Source organism: Octopus sinensis, linkage group LG12 (genome assembly GCF_006345805.1).
Source record: "Octopus sinensis linkage group LG12, ASM634580v1, whole genome shotgun sequence".
NCBI classification, from domain to species: domain Eukaryota; kingdom Metazoa; phylum Mollusca; class Cephalopoda; order Octopoda; family Octopodidae; genus Octopus; species Octopus sinensis.
Window position 1 is genome coordinate 59,471,446 of NC_043008.1, and position 18,480 is coordinate 59,489,925.

The following is an 18,480-nucleotide window of genomic DNA, read 5'->3' on the forward strand; positions in this document are numbered from 1 at the left end:
AATTAATCTCCTGCGCTTGTTTATCTCCCTTTTCCTTGAATTTTCGCTTCATACAAATATAGAAACCTCAGTTAAATCCACTTTCTCTCTTTCTTTAACCACGCACTTTTTGTGTGTTAATAACACTCGTTTCACGTATTCACTTGTTTGCTGCTTCTTTCCAACATAATACAAACCTTGTTCTTGCACGTCTCTCGCTTCATCAGTCATACATCGATCTATACACTGTCTGTACGTTGAGGTATAGTGTATAAGTGTTCCTCTGGCATTTCTGTTTTAACACGATCCTCAGTAAAAGTCATTTTTATTCCATACAAGTATATTCACAATGCCTGCGGTCGTGTTAACCCTGTTGGTATAAATCTACCCTAATACCACCCCTAGTTCGTTGATACAAACTTTCTGTTTTAAATTACCTAAAAACCTTCCATCAAAATTTCAAGTGTATTTATGTTCCAAACACCAGCTTCATAATAACAGTTATTTTACTAATTCCTTTATTATTTTCAAAATGTTTTGAAACAAGGCAGTGTATTTGAACAGAATATAGTAACAAAAGGGTTAAATTACACTTGCCCCAAATCCCACACCGTTGTAATAAAACTAAGGCCCGATGTTTGTGAAGTGGACATCCTAAACATTGGCATTATACATACATACATACAAAAATAGCCTGCGGATTTTGTTGAAATTCCAAGGAAGAAACATTGGATGTAGATTAGAAACCGGGTCTTTCTATGTTGACAAGGAATCTTGAAAAAAAACTGAATAATGACATACATACATACATACATACATACATACATACATATATACATATATATCTATATATATATATCTATATATATATATATATATATATATATTATATATATATATATATATAGAGAGAGAGAGAGAGAGAGAGAGAGAGAGAGAGAGAGTGGTTGTATACTGTCAACTTAACGTGACAGTCCTGTAAGGGAATTACACACCGCTGTTTAGCCCTAGGAAGCATCGACGCTTCCTGTCGGCCTTGACACATTTCCTGTGTCCTTATATACATATTTACATACATACATACATTCATATAGACAGACTGACAGGTCGACTTTACCTTTCATCCTTTTGGGGTTGATAAAATAAGTACCAGTTGAGTACTGGGAGTCGGTGTAATAGACTTATCCCCTCCACTAAGCTTGCTGGCCTTGTGCTAAAATTTGAAACTAATGTTATTCGGCGATCTTAAGAGGTCAGCACGACTATGTGTTTGTGTGTGTGTGTGAAATATGTTCATTCTGCAGAATTTTTTAATCCTTAAGATTATCTCCCCTTGTTAATCCGAGTCGGCTGCAATTGCCGTTGTCTGTTTGTTTATCTTCTGTCAAATCGAAGATAATTGCAAGAAATCAAGAATATTTTGTTATTTAGCATACTTTTCTTTCATTAAGCCGCACACAATTCTGTCAGCTCATTTTCGTTTCATGATGTATACATTATATACAGACACGCGATTGCACATGCGCATTGTTAATCGAGTTTGCAAACTGGCAAAATTATCAATACATATTATCAGGTAAACACATATATACACATACATTCTTATATATACAGTATATACACACACTAGCAAACATATTTTTATCAATATAGAAACACATATGCATATATATACATATTAACATTTAAGTGCATATAAACATTTAAACTTATATAAACATATAAACATACATATCTAAACATTTATTATATGTGCATCTATGTGAATAGGCTTATATGTATGCATGTATATATATATATGTGTGTGTGTATATATATATATATATATATATATATATATATATATATATATATGTATATATATATATGTATATATATATGTGTGTGTATATATATATGTCTATATATGTGTATATATATATATATATATATATATAATATGTCTATATATGTTATATATATATATATATATATATATATATATGTGTGGTGTGTGTGTGTGTGTGTGTGAGAGAGATTATTAGTGTGTATGCATTTGTATGTGTGTGACTGTTGCGTGTAAGTATGCACACAACATTATACATATATAGTACACCAACACAAACGAACTACAATCATCTTCGATCTGAAAATCTAGTCTTTGGAGTCTCGTTCTGTCGTTTGTCTTGCAGTCATTAATAATAATCACACTTATATGCATATTCAAACATTGCTATCAGTATTTTCCAAATTATATTTACAATTTCAAATTATTGAATAATTATTTCTGGCTTCTAATTTCTTTGGATATTCTTTGTAACTTATTGATTTCCTTCACTTATCATCATCATCATTATTATTATTATTAAGGCGGTGAGCTGGCAGAAACGTTAGCACGCCGGGCGAAATGCTTACCAGTATTTCGTCTGCAGATACGTTCTGAGTTCATTTTCCGCCGAGGTCGACTTTGCCTTTCATCCTTTCGGGGTCGATTAAATAAGTACCAGTTACGCACTGGGGTCGATTAAATAAGTTCCAGTTACGCACTGGGGTCGATATAATCGACTTAATCCGTTTGTCTGTCCTTGTTTGTCCTCTCTGTGTTTAGCCCCTTGTGGGCAGTAAAGAAATAGGTATTTCATCTGGCGTTACGATCTGAGTTTAAATTCCGCCGAGGTCGACTTTGCTTTCATTCTTTCGGGGTCGATAAACGAAGTACCGGTTGAGTACTGGGGTCAATGTCATTGACTGTCCCCCTCCCTACAAAATCCAGGCCTTATGCCTATAGTAGAAAGGATTATTATTACTATTATTATAATTAAGGCGGCAAAATGTGGTGAGCCAGCAGAATCGTTAGCGACATGCTTAGCGGCATTTCGTCCGTCATCAAAATTTGAAACCATTATTATCCTTATTAAGGCGGCGAGCTGGCAGAATCGTTAGACGCTTGGCAAAATCCTTAGCGTCGTTTCATCTGTCTTTATGTTCTGCGTTCAAATTCACCGAGGTGAATTTAATGCGTCTGTCCTTGTTTGCCCTCTGTGTTTAGCCCCTTGTGGGTAGTAAAGAAATGGGTATTTCGTCTGCTGCTACGTTCTAAGTTCAAATTCCGCCGAGGTCGACTTCGCCTTTCATCCTTTCGGGGTCGATAAATTAAGTTCAAGTTACGCACTGGGGTCGATGTAATCGACTTAATCCGTTTGTCTGTCCTTGATTGTCTCCTCTATGTTGAGTCCCCTGTAGGTAGTAAAGAAATGGGTATTTCGTCTGCCGCTACGTTCTAAGTTCAAATTCCGCCGAGGTCGACTTTACCTTTCATCCTTTCGGGGTTGATAAATTAAGTACCAGTGAAACACTGGGGTCAATGTAATCGACTATCTTCTTCCCCCAAATTTCAGGCCTTGTGCCTATAGTAGAAAGAATTATTATTATTATTATTATATTATTATTATTATCATTATTAAAGGCCGTGAGCTGGAATCGATAGCATGCCGAACAAAATACTGAGCAGCATTCCGTCCGTCTTTACGTTCTGTGTTCAAATTCCGCCGGAGTCGACTTTGCCTTTTATTCTTTCGGGGTCGATAAAATAAGTACCAGTTGGACACTGGGGTCGATGTAATCAACTTCCTCACTCCTCCGAACTTGTTGACCTTGTGCCAAAACTTTGAAACCAGTAGTAGTAGTAGTGTAGTAGTAGTAGTAGTAATAGTAGTAGTAGTAGTAGTAGTAGTAGTAGTAGTAGTAGTATTTCTGAAGGGAAATAGTATGATATACCACTGCAGCTGCTATCGTTGATAGTATCTTATTCCCCACTTTTTCCACCTTTGTTCGTTATGTATAATTATATATAATTAATGAAATTAATTACCCGGAGAAATTAGCAGTCAGATTTCATTCTGTTATGCTCTGGCAATAATCAAAAGATTAGGTTGGATTTTTTCTTGGTTTGCTTGTTTGTTTGTTTTTGTTTTTTGTTTTTAATGATAAGATAAAACTCTAACGATCATGACTTGAATAATTAAAATGGCGAATTGAAATTTGAGCGTATTTTGTTGATTGTTAAATAACAATTGTATATCTTGTGACATTAATGTTTCTGATAGAGTGAGGGTATTATGAATCAGTAAGTTGATAAGAAAAATCTGCTAGCCTGGAAGTTAGATGGACACCAAACATGAAACAGGGTAATTGAATTCGTACGTTTATACCAAAGTTATAAATATTTTCCCAAAGTATTCGAACCTATAAAAGAATTTTATTTTTTCTTGATATTCACCAATTAATAATGATTGTGTGTTGACGGGACGAGAAATATGGCTCTGTGTGGTTGATCGACATGTTAGAAATAGTAGCCAAATATCCCTCAATTCAAATTCTGAAGTCTTTAAGAAAACAAAGAAATGAACACAAAGTAGTCCTAGTTATGTAAGAGGGAATCACCATTATGTAATTAGATAAATATATGTAATTGGATAGATAGATAGATAGATAGATAGATAGATAGATAGATACATACATACATACATACATACATACATACATACATACATGCACTACTTTCATGTTTTATGGCAACAAACAGAAACTAATGTATGAATGTGTGTCTGTGTGTGTATAGGCGTAGGAGTGGCTGTGTGGTAAGTAGCTTGCATACCAACTACATGGTTCTAGGTTCAGTTCCACTGCGTGGCACCTTACTATAGCCTCGAGCCGACCTAAGTTTTGTGGGTGGATTTGGTAGACGGAAACTGAAAGAAGCCCGTCGTGTATATATATATGTGTGTGGTGTGTGTCTTTGTTTCCCACCATCGCATGACAACGGATATATATATATTGGTGGGGTGTAATAACCGGTGTAAATTTTTTTTTATTTCTCCAGTCACGTTTTACATCTAATAGAGAGAGAAGAGAGAGAGAATAAAAGATAGATATAAAGAAAGTTGAAGTAAGAGGTGCACATACTAAAAGGCAGAAATGAAGAGGAGAGGGTCAGAATGACAGGGATTACATAGCAAAATAACAATGGGAGGAGCTATATAAATGAGAAATTTGTCTTATTTCATTTTTATTTTGAGGTAATAAATATTTTCCTTTTGAAAATTAATAATAATCAGTCTAACATTTTTTTTTTAATAAACACTAAAAAAAATCTGTTAAAGTTAAATTACAATTTTCATATGTACCCCATATTTCCTGATATTTTCCACGGTGGCAAAAGCACATAATTCCAAATATACCTGTCATACGACAGGTAGCGCCCAACTATATCACATATGTATCCATAAACTGTCCATCGATAGTTGATGATGATATTCAACCTGAAATGAGAGTCTATCAGGGAATCAAAAGTGAATCGATATCTTCCAGTAGTTTACCTCTTCAGATACTGTAATACAGGTGCGAGTATCGATAGCCAATCACCTCTTATTACACATTGTCTTTCTATGTATTGTTTATGATCTGCTTTAGGTGTCTCGTTTTGAATAGAAGTAATTGTATTCAGATCCTACTGGGATCCGAATACAAGTTCAGATTCTGCTCGGATTGACTTTGCTTTTCATCGCCTCGGGGTCAATAAAAGTAAAGTAACATTCATGATGGCGATTGGCGGAATTATTAGTTTGGTCAATTTGCTTTGTGAGTTTTTATTATTCGGAACTCAGGATGTAAAGAGTCCCCGAGTAGTAAACTGAATCCGACACTCTGTTTAAACGCCGCCATTGGTCCTTGGGTTTCTTTAGCGGAGTTTCTTCAGTTTCAGATATTCAGGCTAGTCTTCTGTTTTAAAGCTAACTTCCTCCCTTCATTGCACCGGCCTCATAGACCTTGAACAAAAGACAAACATAGGTTCGAAATGTTCCCAAGACATCTAATGAGGGCTTGAAGGTACATCAGCCGAAACGTTGAATTAACAACAAACAAGATGAGGACAAATATCCGTCAAATGTAAATAATGTAAATCTGGGTGTGTGTCCTCCATTTTGTCACACTTTTGTTGGTATCCTGTCGTCTCCCTTTGCGTCTCTATCTGAGAGCGATCTGGTTATGAGCAACAATTTCAGTTCACTTGGCAGATTATCCATTGATACATAAATTGCGTTATGAATCACAATCTCTAAATTTTTCCACTCGGTATGTTCTGGTACTTTGAACAGCTGCTGGAAGTGTTCAACAAAGCAATCAAACATTTCTCCATTTCCTGCAATATTGTTATTCAACAGCTCAAAATTTTTATTTCAATTTGATGAGTAATAAAATAGAATTCATTTCATCCGTGATATTACATAAACAGAAATACGAAAAAGAGGATCAAATATGTCACGTAGAAACACTTGGAATACAAATGAACACACACACACCACACACACACATACATTGGTTTCAATTTTTGGCACAAGGCCAGAAATTTCAGGGGAGGGAATACGTCGGTTACATCAAGGCGGCGAGCTGGCAGAAGCGTTAGCACGCCGGGTGAAATGCTTAGCGGTATTTCGTCTGCGTTACGTTGTGAGTTCAAATTCCGCCGAGGTCGACTTTGCCTTTCATCCTTTCGGGGTCGATAAATTAAGTACCAGTTACACACTGGGGTCAATGTAATCGACTTAATACCTATGTCTGTCCTTGTTTGTCCCCTCTGTGTTTGGCCCCTTGTGGGTAATAAAGAAATAGGTTACATCGACCCCGCTGCTTAACTGGTAATTTTTATCAATCCCGAAAAGTTGATTTTGCTAGCCCGCTGCCTCACCTCGATTGATATTAACTTGATTTTTATTCAACAGTCGAAATTTTAATTTAGAGGCGGTGAATGACAAAAGAAAAGTAATTTCATCTGTAAAGTTAAATGGGAAAAAAAAAGATGACGATCCTTGCTGAGTCATATAGACTGGTTTCCTGGTTCTTGTGGACATATAATTTTCCCCCTAGGCAGCTAGATGACTGGGGCAACGTGAGAGGAACTGTTTTGCTCAAAAATCCCAAACGTAGCACCGATCCAGAGATAGGAACTACAATCTTATGATCATGAGTCCAACACCCTAACCACTAAGCCATGCGCCTCTACTGCTGTAATATTACATATAGAGAGATATACGAGTATAGAGTGAAGCTAATGCGTTATGTGGAAAGATATTACTGGCAACACAAACGGATACGTATACCTATGCATGCATACGTACATACATAACACACTGCCTAGGTATCAATCTTGAGAAATTAGGCTTCTCAAAACCAGAAAGGCGAAGGCTGATTCGAAGACTACAGATTCAAGCCATCACGGGAACTGTAAAAATCTGTAAAACATTCCAGAAGTTTATCATTTAAGTATATATGAGCATGTCTGTATATGCAACTATATGAATGATAGTACGAGCATAAAACAAAACATACACATCTGCACACATGCATACATACAAAAATACCCCGTTGATGTTGAAATTCCAATGAAGTAACCTTAGATCTAGGTTAGAAACCGGCTCTTTCTATATTGGCAAAAAAAATCTTGAAATAGAACTGAATAATGATATACATGTGGAGGCACATGGCCTAGTGGTTAGAGCAGCGGACTCGCGGTCGAGCGATAGCGGGTTCGAATCTCAGACCGGGCTATGTGTGTGTTTATGAGCGAAATACCTAAGCTCCACGCGGCTCCAGCAAAAGGTAATGGCGAACTTCTGCTGACTCTTTCGCCACAACTTTCTCTCACTCTTTCCTCCTGCATCTTGCAGTGTACCTGCGACGGATCGGCGTCCCGTTCAGGTGGGGAACTTATACGCTAAAGACACCGGGAAACCGGCCCTTATGAGCCAGGCATAGCTCGAGAAGGAACAAACAACAATGACATACATACATACATACATACATACATACATACATACATACATACATACATACATACATACATACATACATACATACATACATACATACATAGCGGATATGTGTGTGTATGTGTATGTTTACACTGACAACCCCGAACGTTTCGGTTGAAGTTAACCTTGACAATACCTCCAAACCCAAACAAATTAGAACCATTCTTTTCAAGCCTATTAAACCGACAAAAGAAAGACTGGGAGATAGCAAAGTATGAGCCATCCACGAAAGTGATATGAATGAAACTCCGGAATCATGAAAAACTAAGCGCAAAAATCTACACCCCAGCGTATGACAGTTAAAACCATGTTTGATAAATCCAACAATGAAATGTCAAGGTTGGTTTCCTTATGATTTTGACTTCGCAGTTTAACATTGAAACCACTCTCACTAAATGACATCTCCGGGGTTTCGGTGATCGATCCAGCTCCTCTAAATTCAGAGATGCCAGAGATATAATCATAAAATGAAGTTGATATGATATGGTGGGAGAACATATCGATCTCACTACAAAAACTGTTGGCTTCAATGACATGTGTAGACATACTTGGAATTCAGAAGACGAGTGATAATTAGCAGAAGTTAGTTGACGAACTGGTAGAATCGTTAGCATGCCGGACGAAATGCTTAGCTGTATTTCGTCTGCCGTTACGTTCTGAGTTCAAATTCCGCCGAGGTTGACTTTGCCTTTCATCCTTTCGGGGTCGATTAAATGAGTACCAGTTACGCACTGCAGTCGATATAATCGACTTAAACCGTTTGTCTGTCCTCGTTTGTCCCTTGTGTGTAGCCCCTTGTGGACAGTAAAGAAATTAGAATCGTTAGAAAGAAATTAGAATGCCGGACAAAATGCTTAGCACCGATTCGTCCGTCTTTACGTTTTGAGTGGTCGACTCTGCCTTTCATCTTTGCAGGGTCAATAAAAATAAATACCAGTTGAATAATCAGTCGATATAATCGGTCGACTTAACCTCCTCCCCTGAAATTACTGGCCTTGTGTCAAAATTTGAAAGTAATATTAATCGCGGTAATGTATTAGTAGGTGAGCGGAGGTGCAGAATATTTTGCTTGTTATCTTTCGAGAATAATGTTTTGTTTAGTCAGAATCGTGACAACCCATACAAAATGCCACATTTTGCACCACACGAATCCTAAAATTTAGGTCCCATGTTAAATAAAGCGTTAAATTTGTCTCGCATTGCAGAGAGTTTTGGATTAACCCTCTCTCTCTCTCTCTCTCTCGTCTTTCAATTATTCGTATTTTGCTCTTATTTTAATTACTTGTAACAATAACATCATCGTCACCATTATTCACTTTTCACCGACCTTTTTTTTTAATATTGATATGTCTCTTACACAAATACTACGTCATGAATAGTTTCGTAGATTGTATTGCAGACGTCTGCTTGTTTGTTCTTTTTTTGTTGTGTTTTGTTTTTGTTTTTTAGTTGGTTTTTTTTGTTGTTTTTTTGCTGGTATTATTTTTGCTGACGTTGATAGGGCAGCGAGCAGACAGAACTGCTGAGCTGGCTAAGTGCTTATAGGTATTTTGTTCGCCTTCACGTCCTGTATTCAAATTCCGCCAAGTCGACATTTTGCCTTTCATCTTTTCGAGGTCAATAAAATAAGTAAGAGCTGAGTACTGGAATCAAAGAAAATGACTTACCCCATCCCCACCAAAAAAATTGCTGGCCTTGTGCCTAAATCCGAACTCATTGCTGTTGCTATTGTTTGTTTGTTTGTTGAGCGAAGCGGTCTTCGTCCCAGAGCACGCAAGATGGGAGAAGTCCGAAACGTGGTCCTTTGCTATTCGTAAGACCCGCAGAAGAGAAAGCAGGTCAACCCCCCCACACCGAGAGCATCGACGGATGCGCATCAAGGCTCAGCGGTTGCGTAGGAAGTCGGGGATAAGAAACAGGAAGAAAGAGGGAGAGAAAGTTGGAGCAAAAGAGTACAACAGGGGTCGCCACCACCCTGCCGGAGCCTCGTGGACCTTTAGGTGTTTTCGCTCAATAAACACACACAACGCCCGGTCTGAGAATCGAAACTGCGATCCTCCGACCGTGAGTCCACTGCCCTAACCACTGGGCCTCCACTAATAAATGTGCCCTTTTAAAGCCTAGCCAGGCTCATAAGCCCGGTTTTCCAGTTTCAATGGCGTATGTGTTCCCCAGCTGGACGGGACGCCAGTCCATCGCAGCATTACTCATTTTTGCCAGCTGAGTGGACTGGAGCAACGTGAAATGAAGTGTTTTGCTCAAGAACACAACGCGTCGCCCGGTCCAGGAATCGAAACCATCATCTTACGATCATGATGCTGACACCGTAACCACTAAGCCACGTGCCTCCACCAAGTCTTGAATTAGGATTAGAATATCTTAACCCTTCAAAACGGTCTCGTTAACGAATGGTTTATTGCAACCAATTCTATTTAGATTCTTAAATAACGGGTCAGAGATATTTATTTGAAATAAATGTCCAGATTTATTGTATATCGTGGTTTTAATGTCATTTGACTCGGTCAATTTAACACAGCATTTAATCTCAACAGATTGTTGACTTCTATTGTCTTAGACATTTGACCTTAATACTTTGAGTGGCGGGAATAGAAGAATGCTGTGTAGGTGTCGTAAAGGAAGAATCAGTTAAAGATTTCGGTCACTGTTCTGTTTTATTGTACCCTTAATCAATCACCATTTATAACTGTTCTTTTATTCTTTCAATATTTTAATTTGTTTCAGCCATTGGACTGTGGCCATGCTGGGGCTCCTATTCTATTTAGCCGGCTACAGCCTAATGATGCCAACTGGCGATATATATATTATATACGAGGGAATGCTTTAAGGGTATCGCGAAAGGCTTGGTTGGAGGCCTAAATTTCCGAGTTCTTTTACGGGGCTTAGAAAAACTGAAGGACTGCTGCAATAAGTGGGTGAATCTGAGAGGGAATTATATTCTTTTCTACTCTAGGCACAAGGCCCGAAATTTTGGGGAGGGGGCCAGTCGATGAGATCGACCTCAGTGCGCAACTAGTACTTAATTTATCGACCCCGAAAGGATGAAAAGCAAAATCGACCTCGGCGGTATTTGAACTCAGACAGACGAAATACCTATTTCTTTACTACACACAAGGGGCTAAACACAGAGAGGACAAACAAAGACAGACAAACGGAATAAGTCGATTATATCGACCCCAGTGCGTAACTGGTACTTATTTAATCGACCCCGAAAGGATGAAAGGCAAAGTTGACCTCGGCGGAATTTGAACTCAGAACGTAACGGCAGACGAAATACTGCTAAGCATTTCGCCCGGTGTGCTAACGGTTCTGCCAGCTCGCCGCCTTGAAAGGGGAATATATTGGATAGAATCATAATTAACTGATCTTTCTGTATTTTCTTTTACCCGAAACCAGGAACTTTTCAGCACCCACTCTTATTATATATACGACGGGCTTCCACAAAATTTCCGCCTACCATATTCACTTACAAGGTATTGGTCCGCACGGGACTATAGTATAAATTAATTGCCAAGGTGTTGCGCAGTGGGACTGAACCCGAAACCAAACCGTGAAGTTGCGAAGCAAACTTCTAAATCATACAGTCTTGCTTGCGCCTCAGTTGTGATACTACAAACTCAAACTATACAGTTCTATATTTAAGAGATGAGGAATTATGTACATTATTTACATTATTTACATTTGACGAATATTTGTCCTCATCGTGTTTGTTGTTAACACAACGTTTCGGCTGATATACCCTCCAGCCTTCTTCAGGTGTCAAATATGAAAACTAAAAAGAAGCAGCACATATGCTAGGACACAACAACCTCCTAAGCAGACCGAGTACAGATATGAGCAGCATATGGGAACCTGTATTAAGGAAGGATAGAAATATATTAGATTTATAAGCTCTAAAATTCACTCCATAATTGCCCACGGGCATATGGTGCAGTGGTTAATAGTGCGAGCTACTAACCCCAAGATTCCTAGATCGATTTCATTTTTAGATGTTATTATTAGATAATAACATCTAAAAATACCTTGGGAATGAGAACCCACGTTAGAAATTTCCCCCAAGACACCTGAAGAAAGCTGGAGGGTATATCAGCCGAAATGTTGTATTAACAACAAACAAGATGAGGACAAATATCCGTAAATAACAAACTCTATAGTTTATAGGATACATGGTGTGTGCTATGTCCCCTCGTCGAGCTGAGCGAAATGCTTAGCGGTATTTCGTCTGTCGTTACGTTGTGAGTTCAAATTCCGCCGAGGTCGACTTTGCCTTTTATCCTTTCGAGGTCGATAAATGAAGTACCAGTTACGTACAGGGGTCGATATAATCGACTTAATCCGTTTGACTGTCCTTGTTTGTCCTCTCTTTGTTTAGCCCATTGTGGGTAGTAAAGAAATAGGTATTTCATCTGCCGTTACGTTGTGAGTTCAAATTCCGCCGAGGTCGACTTTGCCTTTTATCCTTTCAGGGTCGATTAAATAAGTACCAGATACGCAATGGGATCGATATAATCGACTTAATCCGTTTGATTGTCCTTGTTTGTCCTCTCTTTGTTTAGCCCATTGTGGGTAGTAAAGAAATAGGTGTTTCATCTGACGTTACGTTGTGAGTTCAAATTCCACCGAAATCGACTTTGCCTTTCATCCTCTCAGGGTCGGTTAAATAAACTGGGGTTGATGTAATCGACTTAATCCCTTTGTCTGTCCTTGTTTGTTCCTTCTATGTTTACCCCCTGTGAGCAATAAAGAAATAAATATGACCCTCGCCATTGAATTAAGCTGGATAGTTAACGTGTATCGTAGTCTCGGTTGACGAAGTGTATCGAGACCATAATATCCTCATTTATTAAGAAAACGGGAAGAAGATTGAATAGAACGTTTTAATCTAAAAGAAAATTCTTCTTCTCAACAAATGCACACTTGTTTCCCTACGGTTACATAACTTCCAAGGCTCTCCCTATGCCTTCAATATTTTTATTGTTTTTTAAGTTAGTATTTGAAAAGACCGCTGCAGGTCCCCTATCGAGCTCCAATTGTTGTCCCAATAGAGCAAGACAAATGTTATAATGATGTGAAATGACGAAGCGTTTTGGTATAGGTGCCAACAGCAGATACGGACTCCACACGACGAAATGAAAATAATGGATTGTTTGTTAACTTGAATAAGCGTTCGGAAGAGAATGGGAATAAATTAAAATATATTATTTTGAATATGTTCTTATTTAAATATACAAATGTATTTGTATATGCGAGTATATGTGTATATATATATGTGTGTGTGTACATAAATTTGTCTAAATGCAAATGTTTGCATATGTATATACAATTATATGGTTACGTATGTATTAATGTATGTTTACATGTCTATATGTAGATGTATGTATGTTTGTGTATGTCTATATATCTGCATATGTTGTGTGTGTGTGTGTGTGTGTGTGTGTGTGGTGCTCTGTGTTTCATTCGAACATATTGACAACAATACAGTTTACAGCCTTTGGGCAATCAATTTAAATGATAATCAAAATATTTATTAACCACAAAGTCATTTTTTGGATAAGAGCGCGAGTTATATGGCTGTTATTGATGTGTGGTTTAGCCCTCGGTCATTTGGGGCTGAGCAGATACATGTCAAAGCTGTTTTAGTCATAAACATTCTGGATACTTTCAGATAACTAAGACCAACTACACATTAAAGAAAGTAGGAGCGTAGTGTTGTTTTTGTCTGTCTGTCCTTGTTTATCCTCTCTGTGGGCAGTAAAGAAATTGGTACTTCGTCTGTCTTTTCGTTCTGAGTTCAAATTCCGCCGAGGTCGACTTTGCCTTTCACCCTTTCGGGGTCGATAAATTAAGTACCTATTGCGTACTGGGGTCGATGTAATCGACTGGCCCCCTCCTCAAAAATTTCGGTCCTTGTGCCTAGAGTAGAAAAGAAAATACGCTCTCCTCAAGTATGATGTATTTGTGTTGATCGATTAGGACGAGTTTACTGTTTTACCTATTACAGTCATTTGACTGCAGTCAGGCTGGAGCACCACCTTGAAGGATTTTGGTCGAACAAATCTATCTCAGGACTTAATTTTTTGAAGCCAAGTACTTATTCTATCGGTCTCGTTTGGGCGAATCGCTAAGTTACGGGGACGTAAACACTCTGGTTGTCAAGCAGTGGCGGGGGACAACCACAGACACACACACATGCATATATACATATATATATATATATATATATATATATATATACGACGGGCTTCTTTCAGTTTCCGTCTACCAAATCCACTCACAAGGATTTGGTCGGCTCGAGGCTATAGAAGACACTTACTTAAGGTGCCATGTAGTGGGAATGAACTCGAAACAATGTGGTTGGGAAGCAAGATTCTTACAACACAGCCACACCTATTTTATTCGGTTCGTACTCATTCTCCTCATCAAATAGAATCATTCCGATGAACTTGGTGAAACTCTATACACACTAATACTATATACGGGCTGTAGCCACTCGATTTCGGAAATAGAGTTGGAATTTTATATTCTTCTCATGTTATCATTCGTTTGTTTTCATTTTTTTCTATTTCGTCTTCTTTTGTATTTTTTAGTTCCCCGAGCTTGTCTTTGTTTGTGTTTGTCCATGTAATATTCTTTGTATAGTCCCTTGTGGGTAATAAAGAAATTATACTATACACGGGCGTGTGTATAATTCATACTCAATTTGATAAGCTCTTTGGTAATTTCAGAAAACTCACTCTACATATCTGTCTGCTTGAAAATATATGTTATTGTTTTATTCTCAGCGAATGTTAGTGGTTTTACTTATCAATTTTATTTATTCTGTTTTAGAGCAATGGATACCTTGCATTGCCCCGTCAGGGGCGATCTGATAATCAGCCTGATTACACCTGCTGCGGTATGCCTCTTACGAAATATGTCGGTATCTGTCCCATTGGAATGGAATGTTGCCCTGGTCTGAAAAAGGTTTTACAGAAATCTGGACAAAGAACGATCTACTCTGTTTGTGTTGCAGGTAAATTATTCTCTTTGTTTCTTCTTGTTTCTATGTGCTTATAATTTAAAGTACCCTGGCCTCCATATATCTTGTGATGCCACAAATCTGCATCTAGAACGTTCTCTCCAACATGAAGCTCTGGCAAATACGTTACCCAGACCTTTATGTTGGAGAAGAACGTTATTCATATTTCATGAAAGACTAGATGTTTCCCATGCAAGCTTGTTTCCCCGCCTCATCACTACCAATTTCAGAGGATCAGCCTTGTCACACTGTCTCACGTTAAGGGTACACGTGTCTGTGGAGTGCTCAGCCACTTGCACGTTAACTTCACAAGCAGGCTGTTCCGTTGATCATCGTCATAACTGACGGAGGGCCATTACTTTATATGTGAGACAAGGTAAAAATTACTTCGTCGAGATCTGAAATTAGAGTACGAATTCGTCACTTCGTATATGACCTCTTAATAAGTGTAATACAAGGTGGTGAATTGTCATTCCGTGTCCAAATCTCACCGAGGCTAACTTTGCCTTTCTTCATAAAGTACCAGCTTAGGGGGTGAAGGCGCGTGGCTTAGTGGTTAGGGGCATTCGGCTCATGATCGTAAGGTCGTGAGTTCAATTCCCGGTGGCGCGTTGTGTCCTTGAGCAAGAGACTTTATTTCACGTTGCTCCAGTCCAATCAGATGGCAAAAATGAGTAGTACTTGTATTTCAAAGGGCCAGCCTTGTCACACAGTGTCACGCTGAATCTTCCTGAGAACTACGTTAAGAGTACACATGTTTGTGGAGTGCTCAGTCACTTGCACGTTAATTTCACGAGCAAGCTGTTCCGTTGATCGTATCAGCTGGGACCCTCATCGTCGTAACCAACGGAGTGCTATATATATATATATATATATACACCTTCTAAGACGTGGGACATTGAATAGGTTTGTTTGTATTGCACGCTAAAATCAACAGGTAGCGTCGTATTTTATGACTGTTGGAATATTTATCATTATGACCAAGAGACTTAAATGTACCGCTTCCACAATGTCCTAGTCTGTATAGACCTGCACTGCTGTTGATTAATCTAAAGTCATGTCAAATAGGGAATAGTGTAGGTATGATTTAAGGGATCTTTGACTTCTATTTCTAACAGACCCAGTGTCTACGTAGACGGTCCTTTATAGTCTTGTATATCATGCGACTGTGGAGGTGCATGGCTTAGTGGTTAGGGTGTCAGCATCATGATCGTAAGATTGCGGTTTCGATTCCTGGACCGGACGACGCGTTGTCTTCTTGAGCAAAACACTTCATTTCACGTTGCTCCAGTCCACTCGGCTGGCAAAAATGAGTAACACTGCGATGGACTGGCGTCCCGTCCAGCGGGTGAACACATACGCCATTGAAACCAGGAAACCGGGCCCATGAGCCTGGCTAGGCTTTAAAAGGGCGCATTTAATTATTATTATATCATGCGACTATCACGTCTGTGTTAAATTTTGTATCAGTTTTTAGGTCAGCGCCATTCGAGAATACCTCTGTCCAAAAGTAATAAATGGTAATTCTATACGCCAACTATGGATTAATTACACTTTTATCTAATTAGGATTTCAATTAATCATTAAAGGTGAATGTGTCATCTGATTTAGTACATAACTTAGATCTATTTTCCAACAGTCGGGTTAATGGTCCTTCCGCCTCAAAATTAACGCTTCTCAGTCTTTCGTTTCAAAAAGACCCAGTAGTTTCACCTATCTTCTAAAACAAAAAAAAAGCTCTTTTCTGTTGCCTTCCATTAAGTATTGGCTAATTCTTGTCTTATTCTAACACGATGTTAATTTCTCTCTTCTGTAATAATTATTTCTAATCTAGGCACAAGGCCTTGAAAATTTGGAGGGGAAGGGACCAGTCGATTACATCAACCCCAGTGTGTAACTGGTACTTATTTCATTGCCCCCCCCCCACCAAATGGATGAAAGGCAAAGTCGACCTCAGAACGTAGTGGCAGACGAAATACCTATTTCTTTACTACCCGCAAGGTGCTAAACATAGAGGGGACAGACAAACGGATTAAGTCGATTATATCGACCCCAGTGCGTAACTGGTGCTTAATTTATCGACCCCGAAAGGATGAAAGGCAAAGTCGACCTCGGCGGATCCTGACTATGTTCTCGAAACCACGCCAGAGCTGTTTAACTAAAATGAGCTGAATGATTTGGTTCGAGACTTAAAAGGGTAGCTAACTAAGAAAAAGTATGGTTATTTCCAGATTCAACGCCCTCAAATTAGCTAAAGAAACTTGTTTGGTGTCTCGACACCATTTCAAATTTTTTTCTTGTTGACCAGTGCTATTCTTACATTAGTTGTGCAACGTGGACTACAGCCATGCTGTGGCACCGCCTTGAAGGCGTTTGATCGAAAGATTCACCCGCGTACTCACGTTTTTAAGTCTCGCACTTATTCTATCGTTCCCTATTACCGAACCGCTAAGTTACAGGGACGCAAACAAATTAATTCCAGTGTTGAAGTGTGGGCGGGTGATAAATACATACAGATACATATATATATATACACGACGGGCTTCCACACAATTTCCGTCCATTAAATTCACTCACAATGCATTGGATGGCCAGGGACTTTAGAAGAAGACACTTGCTCAAGGTACTGTGCAGCGGGATTAAACCCAAATCCAAAGGTTGCAAAGCGAGCCTTTTAACCATACAGCCATGCCTGCACCTGTAATATTATGTTAGCACAACATAGCGTTAAAAATATTTAAAACAATTCCAGGCACAAAATCGGAGAACCTCTTAAACACGGTAGCGTATCGACATTTGTAGTATAAAATATCAAAAGTTTGTATAGGTTTTTATATCATGTGGTAGCGGTGAACTTAAATGTTTCGGATAGAGATCTTCAGAAGAAGAAAATTTATATCAGATTCTCATACCTTATTAAAATAACCCGAGGCTAAGATTTCACTGCAAATATGCAAAAAAAAAAGAAATTGTTGTATAAGATGCATTGTGTAAGGTCAATTCAGAAAACCGCGACATTGTACTACTGAGATTTAAACCACTAAATGAAGTTCCGTTATTTTGATATTGCAGATGCTTACTGAAATCTTCATCACACAATCTTGAAATGGAAGGAAGTTGAACGAATCAAATGGTGTGGAAGAAATTCAAAAAAAGACACTACGCCAAATACGGGTTTGAGAGTTGCCTAAACAAGAAGTCTACCCTACTTGGTCATCACGACAATTAGTTCTAATTATGTTCTTGTAAAGTTTAACGATGATTAAAATATAATTAAAAACAAAATCGATTTCGTGTGATTTGTTTTATTGCATTTTTTCGTTTGAAATCATCACCAGTTTCTCAGTTTCTGTAGCTATCTCTCACACAAGCACTTAATCTCCGCTCAAACAAACCCATCCTGTTTTCTCTCATATACTCAAGCTCTCTTAATCAGCCGAAATTACGAGGATGATCCGGTTCTTGACTGAAGATTGAAGGCTTCAAATGTCCCGTCCGTGTTTTTTTGTATCGTCTCCTAAATGTTTTGCATTCTTGTCCCAGTTTGTATTTTTATACATTATATATATATATATGTATATATATATATAATATATATATATATATATATATATA

The 18,480-nt window shown here is 38.3% G+C and overlaps 1 protein-coding gene across 2 annotated transcripts in view; it reads left to right on the plus strand.

Annotated features, from left to right (window-relative positions):
• LOC115218107 (small cardioactive peptide-related peptide) overlaps positions 1-18,150 on the plus strand; it is a 67,336-nt gene extending 49,186 nt beyond the window's left edge. For both annotated transcript variants that reach the window (XM_029787894.2, XM_029787895.2), the window contains 2 exons: positions 14,676-14,859; positions 17,938-18,150. In XM_029787894.2, the coding sequence (XP_029643754.1) occupies positions 14,676-14,859; positions 17,938-17,948 (195 nt within the window). In that variant the 3' untranslated portion in view covers positions 17,949-18,150. The remainder of the gene's footprint in view (positions 1-14,675; positions 14,860-17,937) is intronic.
• Positions 18,151-18,480: the final 330 nt, after the last annotated feature.